We start from the raw sequence: 18359 nt of genomic DNA on the forward strand, positions 1-18359 counted from the left end.
TCCCATCCAGGGTGTATCCTGCCTTGCGCTTGTTGTTGGCTGGGATACATTCCGGCTCCCCTATGTCCCTGAATTGGAAGAAGTGGTCTGAAAATGGACGGATGGAATAAAATGGGGTTATAGCCCGTTCGCTTTATTACCTGAACAGAGGTCGTGTGAACTTCATGCGGCCCTGCTCAGTGGCCATCTGGAAGGCCAGGGGAACAGCTTCCTCCCACTTGGATCGGACACAGAGACGCAGCCACCTGTGAGCAGCCAAGAACATGGTGCTTTAATTGAATAAATAATAAAGCTTGTATATTGGAATGAGCAGAAAAAATAAATGCAAATCTAACTGGACAAGGAATAATGTCAAGGGCTTTACTCTACTTAACTTCTACACATTTCAGCTTTAATATGTTACTTTGTTCATTTAAAATAAATGAAGTCTATAAGCTGAATATCTTGTGAGGCAGTTCAGGGTGGAGGACAGAGCCCTAGACTCATCACTGGCAAAACGAGAGTCCACACGTCTGCTGTGGAATCCACCACGGTACCATTGAGAAATGCTTTATTCAATCAACGACACCCCGTTCCTGCAAGGCCTTCTCTCCCGCCACACAAAGGTACGCCATCCCACCCTAACCATCACCACTTAACTAGAGGCCGACAGGCTCTCGCAATACAACTTGCTTTTCCATTTTTTATTTCAAGGGCAGCAACACAAGATGGAATTTCTAGGCTGTATTTTGTAAATCAAAGACTCAAAGACTCAAAATAATCTTCGTGAGAAACACCAAACCAGTTGCTACAGAAATTCTAACATTTCACCTTGCAAGAGTTCTTTAAACACGGACGAAAAAAGAAATGTAACAAAGCTCTGGCATTTTTTAAAGAAAAAATGGAACCGGTAAGCACTCAACGGGCCCACTTTCCCTTCCCCTTCCTTCCGCTGATATTTAAATACATTTAGCAGGAAATGATTGTGTAAATTTCAAACGACAAACATGCTCTCATCTCTTGCATCCTCTTTTTCATCCGCATCCTATAGTCATAAAAGCACAAGATTTTACTCAGATAATCTTTTCATATATAAAATGTATAATTTCATATCTCTTTTCAGAATTCATGCGCACATGTATTGGCAGTTTTTCAAATCAAATCCAAAACGTTTTTTTGACAAAATTACACAATTAACGTATGGAAAGGTTTCCGTGCACAAAGCTCACTCATCACGTCCAACAGCTGGCATCAGGCATCAGGCATCAGAGCTGTAATAGCAATTAATGTGACACAAACCTTAGAGAGATTTAAAAGTAATTATAGTGTAAAAACATGCCTGAATCTTATTTCGGCATTCTTCACTGCATTCAGGTTGTACACTTCTTGCATTCTCTTCACGTGCAACAGTGGGAGTGGGTCCTAAAATGAGCAAAATAGAGCAGTACTTAACAAGATTTAAAACACTTGATGGAATCTTTTCACACATTCAATTCATTACATTCAATTTGTTCTTGCAAAAATCTTGAAGTGTACTACGAGACTCAAGATTTAGAAACATGCCTATCTAAAAAGCCTTTTTTTCCGACGGCCCATTACATTTAAGTAACAAAATACATTAATTGACAGCATCGCAAAATTTTACAAATTTTGAGTAAAGCACAAAATCGTGACCTTTGTGAAACTACTAGATAGTCACCATGTTGTTGCAAACCGCTGAGAGTGAGAGTTTACAAGAATTGCTACGTGAAGCAGCCCTTCCTGCTCAATAGTCACCGTAGTGACTAGTGTGATGTACGAGCAAATAAGTACAGGCTGTGCAGAAGATATTTCACTGCAGAAATGTTCCAATGTGATCTGTATGTAAAGATAACAAGTAGTATTTGTCAGCAAAACTGTGTCGAAGACGAAAGCAATATTCCTATTGGATTAAAAGGGATGCATTCATGAGCCTGCTTGTTTACAATGCAATAGGGCCATTTCATGTCACCGTCATGTTTTGTTGCCTCATTCTGAATTGCAGAATATGGCGATGCGCATACCTGGAAATTTAGTCTATTTTGTAATGTAAATTGGAAGTTCTACACATTACTGTGTACATGTTACTTACCGAAATCTAAATATGGCATTGCAGTTACCCTTTAAACCCAAATAGAATAGACAATCTTCAAGAAAACACCAGGAATTTTGGCCCTTTTTTAAAAAAAATTATAATTTTATATATACCATACACATCTGTCACATGTTGATATAACCAGAGGCCTGGGCCTACCTCCAACAGTAACAGAGCCAGGAACTCAATCACTTGATGGGACGATAACTTCTTGAAATCATCTGCAGTAAATGAGTTCAAATCTGCTTCCTTTGCCTTGGAGAGAAGAATTTGTCACTGTTATAAAGATTTTCACGGATTCACCTCTTTCTACAGACCATGTAGTAGACACCTAGACTTGTATCTATAAGGTCACAGGTTTAAATCCCAGGCGAGATGTTTCTGTAGTTACCCCTGGGAAAGTACTTCACTTAAGACATGTCCCAGTAAAATGCCCTACTGTATAAACTGGTGCATCTACACACCAGTTTATTTATCGTTGTAAATGAAAAAAAAAAGTTGTTTTCCATTCACTTATCTGGTTCAATAAACCTTCATTATTAAAGGCTTGCACATTACGTAGGTGTACAAACAACAGAAAAGAATATGCATAAAAGAATGCTATATTCCCTTACAATTTTAATTCATGACTATTTCACAGATGAGAAGCAAACAGTGCTGCACAAACCTTAACCCATCTCTGGCACAAGGCTATGCACACATCAGCCAAGGTCGTGTCATATCTGTAAAGAAGAGGCATTTTACCCAATCAATTTGCCCATTCCCCACTTCACAGATCGTGGCATCATCAATTTTCTGCTGTAATATCTTCGACTATCTTGTGAGACTTTTCTGATGGATCTGTCACATGGTGCACACACACACATGAATACCTTCTGAGTTTTTCATCCAACCAAGTGTTTCTCTACACCCCATTTAAAAGGGGGAATACGTGTTTTCTTTCTTATTCAATCTGCTGACGTTAAAAACAGCTTTCTGTACAACGGTATATATTTACTATTTGTAGAAAAAAGAATCTTTCACTAGCATTTACAGCATCAGTTTATCCTTTTGTTATAAGAAAATATTTTAGCAAGGTGAACCTTGGATAATAAGCAAAATAGTGTTACAGAAGAAATCTAGAGGTGTGTAAAAATTTTACCCAAAATCATTTGTACGTACTGATTTTTTACTGGAGGCATTCCTGGGGTGTGCATCCAGCCATTCCAGTCTACCTTATTGAGAATATCAACCTGCAAAAATATTTTAAACAAACTATAAGCTACACAGCTGCTTAAACTTCTCTATACAGAATATCTACGCAGGCCATGATCAATTCAGAGTCAGACAACTAAAGCCAACTGATTTTTTATATATATGCATTAGTTGAAGCGTTGTAAAGGTTTACCTTGTCCTTGAAATATGTATAGAGGTAGTTCTTCCAGGCATCAGTGGTGACGCTGCTATAGGCAAACATCTGAATGTAGGACTTGATGAATCCCATGAATACCTCTGGTAAAAGCCAAAATGCCAATGATCTCCTGCAATCTTCAAATACATCATCCTGGCACTGCTACGCTAACAGCTATCACACTGACACAGTAGTCCATAAAATATTAGCTAGCTGAGTATAAAATCACAATTCACAAGACTCCCAGATTTGAGCAATATGGAGCATCTGAACAGGAAAAAAAAGTGATAGGGTTTACTAAATAGTCATTGAATTTCATGAACATCTCAAGGGGCATCTACAAACTGCAGCAGTACAAGTTCCAAGCATATACTGAAAATGTGAAGTGCAGCTAATCAAACTGAACTTTGGCGCTGCTGGGCATTAATATTTAGAACACCACACAGCAAAAGACCAGACGGTTATTACTTTATGAGCAGAAATGACAACATGACAAAGTCCCTCAAGAGTCCCGAAACAGATTTTCTGCAGTTTTACCTGGGCCTCCCATGAGCTCTTCCAGATGGTAGAGAAGAGCAAAACCCTTTTCATATGGGACTGAAGAGAAGGCCTCATCTGTGTCCACTTCGTGGAGATTAGGGACAAGGTTTGTCAGAGGATTATTGGCTCCAAATGTGTTTACCTGCAGCACAGAAAGATTCCGATCACAGAGATACAAATCTGCTCTTAACTTACACATACTCAACGTGAACAGAACACAGGGAAATAGGAAGACCCCTGAAATTAAATAGTCACACAGCTTCTACATAGGTCACATGCAGGCTTTAAAACGTGAGAAATAGAGACACTTTTTCAATGTAAAGTTTGCAGCTTTCATACAGCTTTTATAACCCATTTTGTTGATAACCTTTTTTTGTACTTTTTTGTTTTGTACATTTCATATCTTTTGAAAACTATGAATAACAAGAATTTTGAAATAATGACCCTCAGAACAACAAGCAGGGCCCGGTCTAATTTTACTAGGAATGCCCTTTTAATTTTGAATGTTTTTGTACCATCAATACCAAAAATAACTTAATGTAAAAAATACTTTTTTTTTCCCCCCACATGAATCTAAACTTTTGTGGAAGTTGTAGCTAGCGATTTCTATAAATAACTTTTATTGTAATTAGTATAGCTTAGTGTGGGTGAAAAGAACTAAAGTTTTTAATCTTATTAATCTTGTGTTTAATCAAAACAACACAAGATATACAATGAAGGGATGTGGAATCTAATACTTTGCTTTTACCAGCTACTATACATCTTGAAACAAATTTGACTCATCATCGTGAAGGTCATTTGTTCCTCCTTATACATCATAAAGCTAAAAAATGACTTGTACTGTTTTACAGAATCATGAAATACAGATATATCAAGATTAGCTGTTAAATAAAATGTAAAAAATATAAGATGATGGTTTATAATTGTGAATTCTGATGTTAAGAAGGAATGACACTGAGTGAGGAGTATTGCAGACGTTTATTAAAATGAGATACCGCAAAAATATGATCAAGAATAAGATGAAGTGAAACTACTGAAGAATTATAATTCCAGTCTGTGGTTTTAACACCCCATGATAAGAATATATCACTTCATTATCAGTTTCTAACACGCTACTTTTGCACTCATTTACATTTAATGGTTGAGAAATTCTGAGCTGCTGACAGCACAGTTTCTTCAGATTTAAAAATAAGCTTTTCCTGAAAATTAAGCTTTGCATCACATAGATGCAACAGCAAAAAAATAAAGAGAAAATAGTCAAAATGGTGTAAAACAGGGACAGTAAAAATAGTGTAAAAATCTCAAAAACAAATAAAATACTAAATCTAAAAACAAACTAAACAGATTTACATAGATGACTTAAAAAAGTAATAATAAAACATGAATACTTTTCGCTCTTGAACTGTAGAGTTCTCTATCACAGTAAATCTTACCGATTCCTGAAGCTCCTTCCAGCCTCCTATCGCTTTGAACTGCCTGAACTGCTCATTCACCATGCGGCTGCCAATCATACGCTCCAGGTAGACGGTGTGGCCTTCATTCAGCCTGAGTTTAAAATAAACACAGCTCAGCAGGAAGGTATGTTACAACACAAGGTCTACTTTACTGTGATTACAGTGACGGTCTGCTTCTTGGTTTTCAAAATTGTAGCAAGCTCAGCATTATCTACAGAAAACACCATAATGCAGTAATGACAGGTAATTTTGGATACACATGACTATTAGATTCGATTTGACAGGGCTCTGAAAGCCTTGCTTAAGATTCAGCTTGACAATGTGAACTGTCAACATTAACAGCATTGACACCGAGTGTGAAAGTGTACAACATGACATCTGTCAGCATTGACAGTGAGTGTGAAAGATAACTAAGTCTCAAAATCTGTTTAAACCGACTTCCACTATTGCTTTCTAGGGCTGATGACAACACACTTTCCTGTAGCCCCGTTCTTGACAAACAAGACCTTCCACTAAAGCTGATTTTTTAAGCTTTATTTACTGATAAACCTCACTGTATCTGTTAAAGACTGATATACTGCAAGTCACTTGTTCAAAACATACCAAAAATGCTCCCAAGTTTTATTTGTCACCAGGTTGCCAGTCCAGCTATGAGAGATTTCATGTGCAATGACCTAAGGAAGAGAAGAAAGCATCATGTTAACCTTGAAGGAGAACACACATAAAAATGTGAGTCAAAATACAGGTAGGAGTGAGGCAACTTACACCAACCAATGATCTGTCACCAGCCTAAAATAGAGAAAACAGAAATCATGGACAGTCCTGGACAAAAAGAAGATGTCAAGATTTATGCCAAACAGAATTACTTGATTTACTTAATTATTTGTTCTTACAAATCAAGGGAAAGTTAAAAATTAAAACACACTGTTTATGCAAGTCTTCTTTGTTCTGAATGTCACCTTGCCGGATTTGTACTAAAATGTATTGGAATGACTGATGTTACTTTGGAATAACTGAGAAATAAAAACCCTGCGAAATATAGCTGGAAACAGTGGTCATCAAAGCCAAACTAACACACTCCTTATTGTTGTAACAGGTTGGCATCTGACCATGGAGAGATCAAGGTTTATGAATAAGAACTCTTTTTGAGTGCATATGAGTTCCTACAATTCCAATATGACCTCAGCTCCATCTACACTATGTAAAGAGTTTTAAGATTTTGCATGTCACCTTTACAAAAGGTCAGAGGTCACATGCCAAGTCATGGTTTGCTAGAATCTGGCTTCCATGGAAACAATGACGCTATCAACATTCATGGAGTTGCAAGCAAACCGATGAAGCTGAACGTACTGTACAAGGAAGTAACAAGAAACATCCAGGCTCACCAGCAAAGTTGGGGTGGCGAAGGTCAGACAGGGGTTCTCCATGCCCCCATAAGGGAAGGAAGGAGGGAGCACAAGGACATCATACTGACCCCATACATAAGGTCCTGCCAGCTGCTCTGCAATCTTCAACATGGCTTCAGTCTGGGAGAAGAGGAAGAGCAGAACCGAGGGCATGTTAATGCGTGACAATGGCAACAACCCCTTCAAAATGATTTTTCTCAACCCCTCTGTTGTTTGAGTTACGGGCTGCAGTATTTCAAAGCTTCAATGGTAGCAAGGATTTCCATGTCAGTTTTCTAGAAGCCGTATACCGACGGTGAAGATCTGTGCGAGTGAAAGATGAGCTGAGCAGAAGCGATTAACTGTTGGCCACAGGAAGTACGCTGCTGAACCCAGTGGCAATGAGTCTACGTCCCTGAGGAAACCATACCGAGGGGACTCTGCTGATAAGAAGCAGGGCACTGCAGAAAGTGGCTACCATCTAAAAACCAGCATGAGGGAGAGAGAAAAGTCTACAAACCAACGAAGCACCAACTCACCTCAGCAAACTCGTAGGCCGCCAGATCCACTACCTCCTTCTCTGACCAGACTCTGCTTCTCGGCCCAATCTCTCTGAACACAACCAGACATCATTTTAGAGCATCACTCAGTGCTTCTCAAAACTTACTGAATATTATGGAAGATGTACCTAAAATGCAAGGCTTTTTTTTCAGCTTAGCACAATAACAATAAAAACTATTCTCTGACTAGTGTAGTTCAAGATGCCCTGAATCTAATCTAAAAAAACGTTTCAATGCCATCGGCATGTGTGTGTCACTTCAGGAGGAGTCACCAGTGGGGATCTCAAGTCCTCTTTAGAGGAGAAGGAATGTTTTGTGAAGATCACCACGATGGACATCAGCAAGTGTGGTGGAGACATGCATAAGATTGAATAACTGTTATGTACAACAGGCCATTCACTGGAGAGGTCCAAGTATCATGGTCTGGGCAGGAGTACTTAACTGCTAAACAACTCCACTTGTGGCAGTTGATGGCTTGACTTGCATGTATTGAAAAATAGCTAAGATAACTGAATCTTTTCATCTGAAACGGAAGCCTACGAGGGGACCCGACTCAAGTATTCAAACTCCAGCATAAAATCCATGTTATATAATAAGTAAAATACAGAATACACATAGCTTATCTTAACAAGAGTGAACAAATGCAAGGTGTAGACTACCAAAAAAAAAAAGTTACCTGCTCTCCAGAGCACCAACTACTATGGCAATCAAATAAGAAGGCATGGCAACCTGTAAAATTGGGGGATAATACAGATTTTAATGATGCTTAACGAAGCAAGTGTGGCTTGAATGCTTGTGTGCAAGTATTTTCTTAAGAGTTTTCTGTTGCAGGCTTGATAAGCAATGGATTAAGCTTTGAGTGTAAAAGCCTAATGTAATCTTGTAAATACTACAGGCAGCAGATTTCTGAAACACGGACAGCATTGGTAATACAGGAAACTGAGCCACATTATACTGCAGTCGAGTAAGATAACTGGTCTTGGAAACTCTTGGATCAGCGCTAACTTTGGTTTCTGAAATGTTACAACAGACAGGACCCCTAAAGGCAGTAGCATCTGAAATTGTTTGGAATATTTTGTTTGTTACAGTCAACGAGAAAGATGGGTTTACTCATGTTGATGTGTAGGCATGGACATCTCCTGACCTATTCCATGCAGGACATGTGGATTGGACACACACTCTAGTGTCCGCCTGCGACATTGACTGGTGGAAGGGACAGGCTCCATTGGAACTGCTCACATGTTGTTAGAAACAGCGCTGTCTGACATTGCTCCTGTAGAGCATCACTGATAAGCTCAGGGTGAAGGACAAGCCTGACACTCACCGCTTGCCTGAAGCGATAGACCATTCTGCTGCTGTCAAGAGGGTCTGCGTCCTGCCCATCCCTCACAGCACTCATCACCGCCACCAGCTCCTTGGAGACGGACACCTGGTGAGGAGACAAGCCAGGGCCGGTGAGGAAGACAGGACACGCTCACACGGTCCGAGAGGAGATTGAGGTTTTTTATTGAGCTTATTATTGAGGTACAAAATTAGAAGGGCAGCTGTATTTACAAAGCAGGGAAAACCAAACCAAAACCTCTCTCTTCTTCCAGGCTCTAACCATCCTGTATTCCCATCCTGAATACAAGGGCTTAGAAAAAAAAAAGAGGAGAGTTATTCAACTCTGGAATGCATTTTCAGATCGTTTTATGGAAGCTGGTTCACCGCAATCCTTTTAGAAATGCGTTGCTGCTGTCCCCCAACATTAAACTTCTGAACACCAGGCTCAGCAATATGTGCTGTGAAGCCACTTCCTGCTCACAACCTCTCTTATCTCTTGGTAAAGTCCAGGGTGACAAGCCTTCTGCTCTGGTTTGGTTATTATTAATGAAGACTCTTTAAAGGACTAAAGTACAAGTCTTGCAAGCACAGGAAGCCTAGATTCATGAGCAACACGCAGACCTTGAAAGACTCTCCTGCAGTTACAAGAGCTGAAATCAAGATTGTTACAGTATATATTATAGAAGTATATCATACTGTACATTACGGACCTCATTTGAGTACAGTAATGGCAAGCACAGCATATCTTGAAAAATGTTACTACCTCAGTTAAACCAACAATAAAATATCCTTTAAGGTGTCGCCACATACAGGAAATTCTCAAATTATGCACTCTTTTTGCATGTTTTTGATTTAACGCACCTCAAAAACATATACTGTTATACAAATTACTGTAGTTCTCACTTCAGCATGCTTGGGAATGACCAGGAATGGGCAACTTTACTGAGTGTTTGAATACTCTGCAAGTACCCAGCTGCACGTTGCCGAGAGGCTTACAGTAACTTGGACCATACGCAGTGACCTGGGCAGTCTCTGAATGGTGCCTGAAAGAGCACAGAGACATCTCCCATCGTCTCGCCCTTACTAAACAAATCTATCAAATGTCTTTGTCTTAGCCTTATGTTTATTAACCTAATATAAAAAAATCAATAAAAACGGCATCAACAACTCTTAAAAAATGAAATTCATGACAACCAACTTGTAACTAAAATGTTTTTTTTAAAAAACAACTGCTCGTCGGGTTTCATCGTGCAATAGAACGGTTTTGAAACAATGGTGTTTAAAAGCCTCAGTGACAGAGGGCTGAAGAAAGCTGCACACTCCAGATGTGTCTGTGGGCATGCATTTTCCACACCATTCATGACCTGCCACTCACTTTAGTCTCCAACTCGCATATTATATGAAATTATTAGACATTAACAAATATCAGCTGTTATTTTAATACCACTATATAAACATGCATGAAAGGGTGTGTGGAACGGTTTTTATTTAGGGGCTCAAACCCAGAACACCCTCTCTTCCATTTACATTCATTCTTATGGGAAATTCATTTTAAATTTACACGTTTTTGAGTTACAGCATTTTTATACCCCTAAATTAAGACCTACCAATACCTGGACGTCTCTTTCTAAGTTGAGTATTTTTACAAATGTTGAAATGACATGTATTTAACACTGAGAACAACATGTGCAATTTGTTTGTTGGCATTGGTTAATTCATTTCTTAATTTCAGTGTAATAATCAGAATCATGGGTTTACTTGTTTTATTTTTATTTTCTGCCTTACAGCAATAAGAAGGTTGTGCAGATGAGACTGCTGTATATATTTCTGTGAACTCTTGGATGGACCATCACTGTTTGGAAGAACTGCCCTATCTTAATTTAAAATTTATCAGAGAAAGAAAGTTGGGGGAGCAGACAACTTAAACCTTGTAATATCTGATAAGTTTCAATAGATTATATTTCATTATATTATCCATACCACAGCACCTTTTAAACTGTCTTGCCCAACATTTAGATGAAAGTAAGCAGGATAACAATGGAAGAAAGATCCAGAGGCAAGAGTACCAGTGTTTCAGGGCAGAAGGTTTTAGTGCAGAGTAAACTGAGCTTCTTTAAAGCTGGCAGTTGTAACTGCAAACTAAAATAAGCTCTTGTGCTGCTGATATCTGCACATTTCTGAGTGTCTGCACGCATGTTGCAATATCTTTGGTTTGGGGCCCCTCATTAACACAAATCCTCAATAATATACTATTTAGATTAAAGCTAAAGAAATACTAGAGGACACAAAAAGAAATTGCTTCCATCTCTTAACTCCATATGTGAGACTTCTATAAATCATTAGCTGAGGCAAAAGAAAAGGATTTTGTTTGTCACCAGAAAAGGATTCTAAAACCTAACCAGTAAAACATTCTTTAAGAAGAAGTGCCCCTTGCTTTTGTAACACTGTTGTGTAACACAGTTGTGCTGCATGTACAGTAGTTGAATTGTGATGCCTTTTCTGTTAAGCATACAGAGGAAGTGGTTTCAGTAGTGTTAGCAGTGCTAGACAGGGAAGCAAAGTGTAAATGCTGCAGAATTGCTAAACCCTTGTTAACTAGAAACCTCTATGATCTATACAACCAAATTGAGACAACATAAAAATACTTTTGTGTACCAATGTTACGCAACCATTTATGCATATGTACTGAAAATTTCAGGTTTCAGAAAAATAATACGGTGTATTTATTTTTAAATTAAACAACTTTTACATTAACTGGCAATGCATATTGGGCTGAAGGCAGGTGAACATAAGTAAAACAACATTCACACAGGAGTGACACTACTGTATGCCAAGGGGATGCCCATTCTAAAACAACGTACCTGAGCATAGTAGGTGCTTTTCACAGATGGTGTATCCTGACAGGGGACCATGGTTCGACAGTGGGTAGCCTGAGCAACAAAATGAAAAACAAAATGAAAAGTAAAGAAAGAAAATTAAACTCAAAGAGAGACATTGTCCATTTCTTTACAATACTGTGCTTTTATGCTGTTTTTCTAGACAGGAGGATATGTCAGAGCTATTTCTACTCATGGGGATTTTTGCTTTCATTCCCCAGAGAGGTAAACATTTCATATGACTACTGTATTTTATCATGAGAAATTAATCTTCTTCTCCTCCCAAGCTAAACAGTTAAAAATCTCAACACATTTTCGTTTGTAGGTCTGTATCAACTTTGTTACCTACCTATTGTTTCTGCATCAACCTTTGACTAAGCATCTTATGGGAATAATTAACAAGGAGCGTTGCTTTCATACTTAGGTACTGTTCTGTGCTGTATTAAGATAAAGTCTGGGTGTTGAAGGGAACATTTTTATGTTCTGGAACCAATTAGCAATTACAGCAGGGGAAGTAATCGGAATTTAATTTCTGTTACACAAGAATTTGTCAATTTTTCTTTTCCGTTTTCAGCTGATAAGCCCGTTTTCAAAGAATGGAAAGAGCCCATATAAGGAGGGTTTACTACATGTAAAAACAACACGAGCTTGTCCACCCCGCTGTGATAAGGCAGGGGTTTGGTTGTGATACCTGACATTGACTGAAGAGGTAGGGGTGCTTCTTGCCAGCAGTCTGTTCTGGGCTGAGCCACTGCAGCGCGGAGGCTTTGGGTGAGGTCTCATAAGACACTTCGATAATGACATGCTGGCCCCTGAGAGAGAGACAGAGAAAACATTCCAGCCCGGGGACACAGACACACAGTGTGTCCCACTGAAAAAGGCTTTTCGATGAGACCTGCAGACAAGACTGCAGAACTGTGGTGGAGAGGAGTGTTTTTTTTTTTTATAATTATCCGTTTTTCAATAAAGGGTTGAAACTTGCAAATTAATTTCACTTCATAACTGTAATTTCTTTCTAATATTGCAGTTGTTTACCTTTTTAAAGCCCTATAGGGTTCTGCTTACAAAAAGGGAAGCACATACTGTAGTGTAGACTTTGTCAACCCGGCCTGAAATAGCGTCATATTTTAAGCTACAGGGCAGTGGAATCCATAAAGCCTTACCTGGACAATTCGAAAGGCAGGTTGATCTCCAGAGCCGAGCCCTTAAACCTGTGCGGGGACCCCAGAGAAAACTTGGTCTCCTGTCCATTAGCTGTGACTTTATTGATCTTCAAGTCCTTTGTGTCAAGAACCTGTGGAAAAACGATGAGCACAGCTAATGCAACTGCAATTTTCATGAGTTTCACAAGTCAAAATGCACTTCAATAAATACATACACATATGAAAAATGAAAAAAACACATACGCTGTGTGGTTTGGTTTTGCTTTCCACCTAAAAAAATACCGATAGCGAAGATAGTTACGAGTCAGTGGTGACAAAGTCGTATCGATAAGATGAAAGCTCAAATTGTCGACTCAGCAACTGTAATGACCGTGGATTAATTTCAATCACGAACGATCAAAGTCCTTGAAACATAATCACTCTGTGTGCACAGTAGAAAACAGGAAACTTTGCCCTTGCATCAGGTCTTGAACAACTGTAGAGCTCGAGCATCTAAAAACACTGATGTCAGCAACCCGAAAAGGAATAATGATTGTAAAGATCAAAGAAGGAAATAATAAATGTGCTTTGTTTCAAGAAGTTGTTTAAGAAACCTTTAGCCCATTAGCTATAACTTTATTGATCTCCAAGGTCTTTGAGTCAAGAATCCATTGGAAAGGATGAGTACATTACATTTGTACTGCATAACTTTGTGTTTTTACCATTTTAATGAATTCCCTAAATTAATGGAAATACAATACACACAAAAATGTGTATACTCCTTGACCTCCCAAAATGTATGCATGCATTTTGATTTGTTTTCTTAACAGAAAATGTCAACTGTAAGATGTGAATTTAAGCAGATAAAATGCACATATGATGAATGATGTTATCCTATTGTCTAGAAGTTCAAATCTGGGCTTAGGGGGTTCCTTGGCAAACTGATCACAGGTGAGCAGGATCACAAGTAAAACACCCGTCTAAGTACTGTCTGGGTGGACTGGGAAACTGCCTGCCTGCAGTTTAGCAACAAGCAGACTGAGCATTGTGAGTGAGTAAGCACTGTGATCATGGCAAACCCATAGTCTGCCTCTGATGTCTGTGATGCATGAATGGAGGGAGGGAGAATTTGCTAAAGAGAAAGGGAGCAGAGCAAACCCAGAGGCAAAACACAATATCTAGGCCCAAGGTAATTAAGTGCTTATGGCAAGATACCAGGAGTAATATTGTGAAACACATTCCAGAAATAGAGGCTACTAAATTGGCAGACAATTCTTATGTGATCAAAGTCCCTGAAACATGACTAACACCGAGTGATGGTAAAGAATACATAATAGATACGAAATTAGTAGGCAACGGATGGTTTAAAATTTCTGTTGGAAGCACAGAATAAATTCAACCTGCATTGTGTTCCTTCAGGACCAGGGTCAGAAACCACTGCTGTAGAAGATCCAGATGAGATTTTAAAAGATTTAGATAAAACAGAAGCCTTGACCAACAGATGCAATTTAAAGTAAGCAGCTGCAGACTGTTACATATAAATAGCAAAATGACCAAATATTGGACTGAAGAGTATAAAGGATTAAAAAAAAACAAAAAAATTCCAGATTAAAAAGTCTTAAATTTAAATTTTGATGGTCATGATACTGAACAAACCGATACTATTCCAAATAGTAGCATGAGTGGTTTATCATTCCTTGCTTTATACAATCCCTTTATGTAGGAGAATATATGCATCTTACCTAGTAAACTGTGAACAAAAAACCCTTGTAGACTGAACTATATTAAAATTTGTAACCACAGATACAAGAATTCTAAATTAGGAATATAATACGGAATTCTGATGACAGTACCCAAACTCAAAAGTTAAAAATTGCAGGAGTAGCGATAAAGTACTGTACATTTCTTCAGTGTTCCTTACTTAATTCATCCTGGAAACACTATAAACAAAGGATTGAGTGTTCAATCTGTTTTAAGTGCAGAAAAGAAAAGAGGAATTAAAGAAACAAAGAAGGAAGGAAAAACCAATTTGCGAAAGAAAAATGCATTTTAAAAGAGAAGTATCAAGTCTATCAAATCCATCAAATGATGAGCTGCAGCCAGTGTTACCAACAGTGTTACCGACCAAGTGATACCAAGTGTTACAAACTGTATTTCTGACACCACACTGGTGGTTGCTTTTATGCAAACAGTAGCCCTGCTGCTATTACTTGCTGATACTACTGAACTGAGGCAAAACACACCCAGCTGTCTCCAGAGTACAGGTGTTTTTACCACCACCTGTATCATTTCCAAAGGCACTGCACCGCATGCACAAACTGTCCTCCAAGTCAAACATTTACACGTAGTACAATTTATAGCAGTCAGATCTCATCCAAAGTCAGCACTCACTATCAGACTGAGAGGTCACAAGCTACAACTTGTCACACCAAAGTCCAGATATGCAATAAGCACCCTGAATTGTGCAAAATGAAGCGAAAGGTATTTCACACTCCCCGAATTGCACTTCCCTTATTTCAAGGATTCAGAACGTTGACCACAGCAGAAGCTGCAAACAGTGGTAGGGGCATTAATGAGAGGGACTATGCACTCAGGACTGCTATGCACAGTCATTTTAAGACATGACAGGGTTGCCTGTCTCTGGATAAGACGACAATCAACCCTCATTCTAAATTTACTGAGCCACCGTAAACCTCTTCAAGCCTCTTCAGTTCTACAAGTTTCTCAAAGGTGCAAAGCAACTGTATCTTGGGGTTTTGTAACAGAACCCGCCGATCAGCCATGAGGCGTGTACTTTGTTCAATCCAACAAAAGGTCCAGTGAGGTTTACTGAAACTATAAATCATTTATTTGCAAATGCCAAATGGATAGAACATTATATCCTTACCTAAGATTTCATCTCTCTCTCTAAGCAGTTATGGTCTGTGTTCTGAAATGTTAACTTTTTTTCAGATCTTACTGTTCAGTTCAATTAAGCACAGGGGAACTAAAGTAGCTGTAGCTGGAAGATGGCTGGAGTAGAAGATGTTCTGAAGCCCATTGATGGAGCCTGGGCATGTACTTTGATTGTCTCTCAGATCTTAATTTAATCCTGTTGATTTTAAAAGAATCTAGGAGTAACCCTTCTGATGCAATATACTATACTGTATATGTATATGTATATACTCATCCATCCATGTTTCTATACTGCTTTATTTTATACAATACAAGGTCTCCAGCAATGTCAGAGCCTAACTCAGCAAGGAAGGCAGGATACACCCTGGATGGGATGCCAGTCTATTGCAGGGCACACACACTCACACCAGGACCAGTTTTTACAAAACTTGGAGTTTGTATGTTCTCCCCTTGTTTGTTTGGTTTCCTATGGGTGCTCCAGTTTCCTCCCACAATCCAAAGACATACTGGACGGGTAACTGGCTTCTGGTAAAATTGGCCTTGGTTTGAGTGTGTGTCTGTGTCTGCCCATTGGTGGACTGGCGTCCTTTCCATGGTGTATCTGCCTTGTTTCCTCTAGTTCACCTGTGCGCGGTTGCACAGTTAGTAGCCGAGAGCCGAGACGTGAAAAACACACAATTTGGCGATTCCAAATGGATATAACAAAATAATAATTTTAGTCGATTCTAAAATGACTACATACAGTACACAGTGAATACAGCACGCTATAGGCTGGAACAAAAATCCGAAAGGTCCTAAAACATTCGATAACTCTGTACAGCATACAGAAAGAATCGACTATAAATGTATTAATAACTAACATATAAAACCAGCATGACAAGCTGTCAGTCTATAGCTCATAAACTGTTAACGTTTGTGTACTTACCGATGGACTTGGTATGTTTCTTAAATGTAAAACTTTGTGTCGCATTTAAAATATTTCTATGTATTCAGAATATCTACCGACCTACTCTAGTCTTTGTGTTAAGTCATTAATAAAATAAATGAGGAGCGGTGGTTAATGAGTAATCATACTTCAAGCAATAACTAAATGATAGTTATTTGGCATACTTGCCTGCAAATTTGTAACTGCATATATAAGCTCTCTCGGTCAAGGAAAAGAGATCTTGGAAGTCCCAGCCAACTTTGTAGTGGGTGCACCTTCACATCGCTCAATGTTCCGAGGTGATGCACATCCAATACAATTTCAAAACAGAACAGCAATCACTACAGCAACCGCTATAATTGCTTCCAGTATTGTTAGGGAAAGGATTACACCTGAGACTAGCAGCTGTACCGTTATACACATGAAATAAAAATGAATAAATATCAGATCGATGGGTTTGACAAATTTTACAGTCACTCTATAAGAACAGTTCTACGCGCTCAAGCGAAATGCCATTATCTGAAAAGTGCATAATTGAAAGTAACCCAGTAAAGTTGTGTACAACTATCTGAAATAAAGCTTAACCTGTCAGTGAGAAATACGATTACTTCGGTCCCGCCTGTGGACTGTTTCCCCACCGTCTCACGTTTGTCCCCCCATTTCTCCGCCCGTATTGTATTTCTCCCCCCAACTCTGCTTTTACTGTACGGTACTCTACTGTACTGCACTATGGACGCAGGGTGGAGTACAATGACAACATTCTGACACCGTCGGGATATGTTAAACTACTTTTTATTGAAGAAAGACAACAAAGAAATCACTGCTTTCTGACTTTGGGTGTAGACCACAACAGGTTAACAGTAGCAAATGATTTCATTAAAAAAAAACAATACAAAACACCAAGCATTTTAAAATCAGGTGGGGTATTCTATCGAGCTAAAGTTAATTTCGCATCGGAATAACTGGCAATATAAATACGTAAACAGCCCGATCACAGCTATTGTGTGTATTTATAGGAGAATGAATGACTAATCACAATTATTAGTAACAAAACAGCAGTAAATCAGTAACTTACCAGGCTTGAAAATTTGTCCTCCAGTACCTCTATAGTCAAGGCAACGTTCCCGTTAATGACATGTCTGTCAAAGTCAACATGAAATCGCAGATTCAAGTGCTTTGTGATACATTTAGAGATAGAAGCATTAGAGCTAGGATCTACAACAGAAGCCATGGTTCAATTATCAGTCCAGAAACCGGTCATACACTTATAGCCACTATACCCACGTGTTTTGCATTGTCATGAGGCTCATGGGTATTGTAGTTTTTTAATCACGCAGTGGAAAAGGTTAAAGGCTGTAGTAAACTACATTACCCAGGTCAAACGTCGGTCACGCCGGAGCAGCATTGCTGCGATTGTCCCACAGAAGGACGGTGTCTGGATTTTGAACGTAGTTCAAAATGTGCGTGATCGGTGTTTGTACCTAACGAGGCGTGGAACTCAACATTATTAGTCGTTAAAAATAAGTCGTTAACTCGCTTCTTTTAGGTTAATTTTAAACGTTTTTGACAGACGTCTCTTGTCTTGAACTGAAATCGTTGCTTATAATATTGACATTGGTTAACGAAAGAGAGAGAGTCTAGACATCTCCGCAGGTTAGGCTTGGTAGTTACATCGATCAATTATGCAAGCTGTCATAGAGCAGAAAGAAGGCGCTACTTAATGAACCATTAATCACAAGTTAACTAATTATCATCGGAAAAGCAAAAAACAAACCAA

The 18359-nt window shown here is 38.9% G+C and overlaps 1 protein-coding gene and 1 long non-coding RNA gene across 2 annotated transcripts in view; one reads left to right on the top strand and one right to left on the bottom strand.

Annotated features, from left to right (window-relative positions):
• The window catches only part of LOC148829719 (uncharacterized), a 16793-nt gene extending 10665 nt beyond the window's left edge, over positions 1-6128 (top strand). Inside the window, exon 3 of the long non-coding RNA XR_016091491.1 lies at positions 6112-6128. This is a non-coding gene — a long non-coding RNA (uncharacterized LOC148829719). The remainder of the gene's footprint in view (positions 1-6111) is intronic.
• The window catches only part of lta4h (leukotriene A4 hydrolase), an 18704-nt gene extending 888 nt beyond the window's left edge, over positions 1-17816 (bottom strand). Inside the window, exons 1-18 of the mRNA XM_088923976.1 lie at positions 17658-17816; positions 12784-12914; positions 12312-12432; positions 11606-11674; positions 8746-8850; positions 8098-8150; positions 7401-7473; positions 6862-7002; positions 6242-6265; positions 6080-6150; positions 5456-5567; positions 4020-4164; positions 3480-3583; positions 3254-3324; positions 2760-2814; positions 2252-2347; positions 1319-1401; positions 141-245 (exon numbers count right to left, since the gene is read on the bottom strand). Coding sequence (XP_088780102.1) covers positions 141-245; positions 1319-1401; positions 2252-2347; positions 2760-2814; positions 3254-3324; positions 3480-3583; positions 4020-4164; positions 5456-5567; positions 6080-6150; positions 6242-6265; positions 6862-7002; positions 7401-7473; positions 8098-8150; positions 8746-8850; positions 11606-11674; positions 12312-12432; positions 12784-12914; positions 17658-17813 — 1715 coding nt within the window. The 5' untranslated portion in view covers positions 17814-17816. The remainder of the gene's footprint in view (positions 1-140; positions 246-1318; positions 1402-2251; positions 2348-2759; positions 2815-3253; positions 3325-3479; positions 3584-4019; positions 4165-5455; positions 5568-6079; positions 6151-6241; positions 6266-6861; positions 7003-7400; positions 7474-8097; positions 8151-8745; positions 8851-11605; positions 11675-12311; positions 12433-12783; positions 12915-17657) is intronic.
• Between the last annotated feature and the right edge of the window lie 543 nt (positions 17817-18359).

Source organism: Atractosteus spatula, chromosome 8 (assembly GCF_055471065.1).
Source record: "Atractosteus spatula isolate fAtrSpa1 chromosome 8, fAtrSpa1.hap1, whole genome shotgun sequence".
Classification (NCBI taxonomy): Eukaryota; Metazoa; Chordata; class Actinopteri; order Semionotiformes; family Lepisosteidae; genus Atractosteus; species Atractosteus spatula.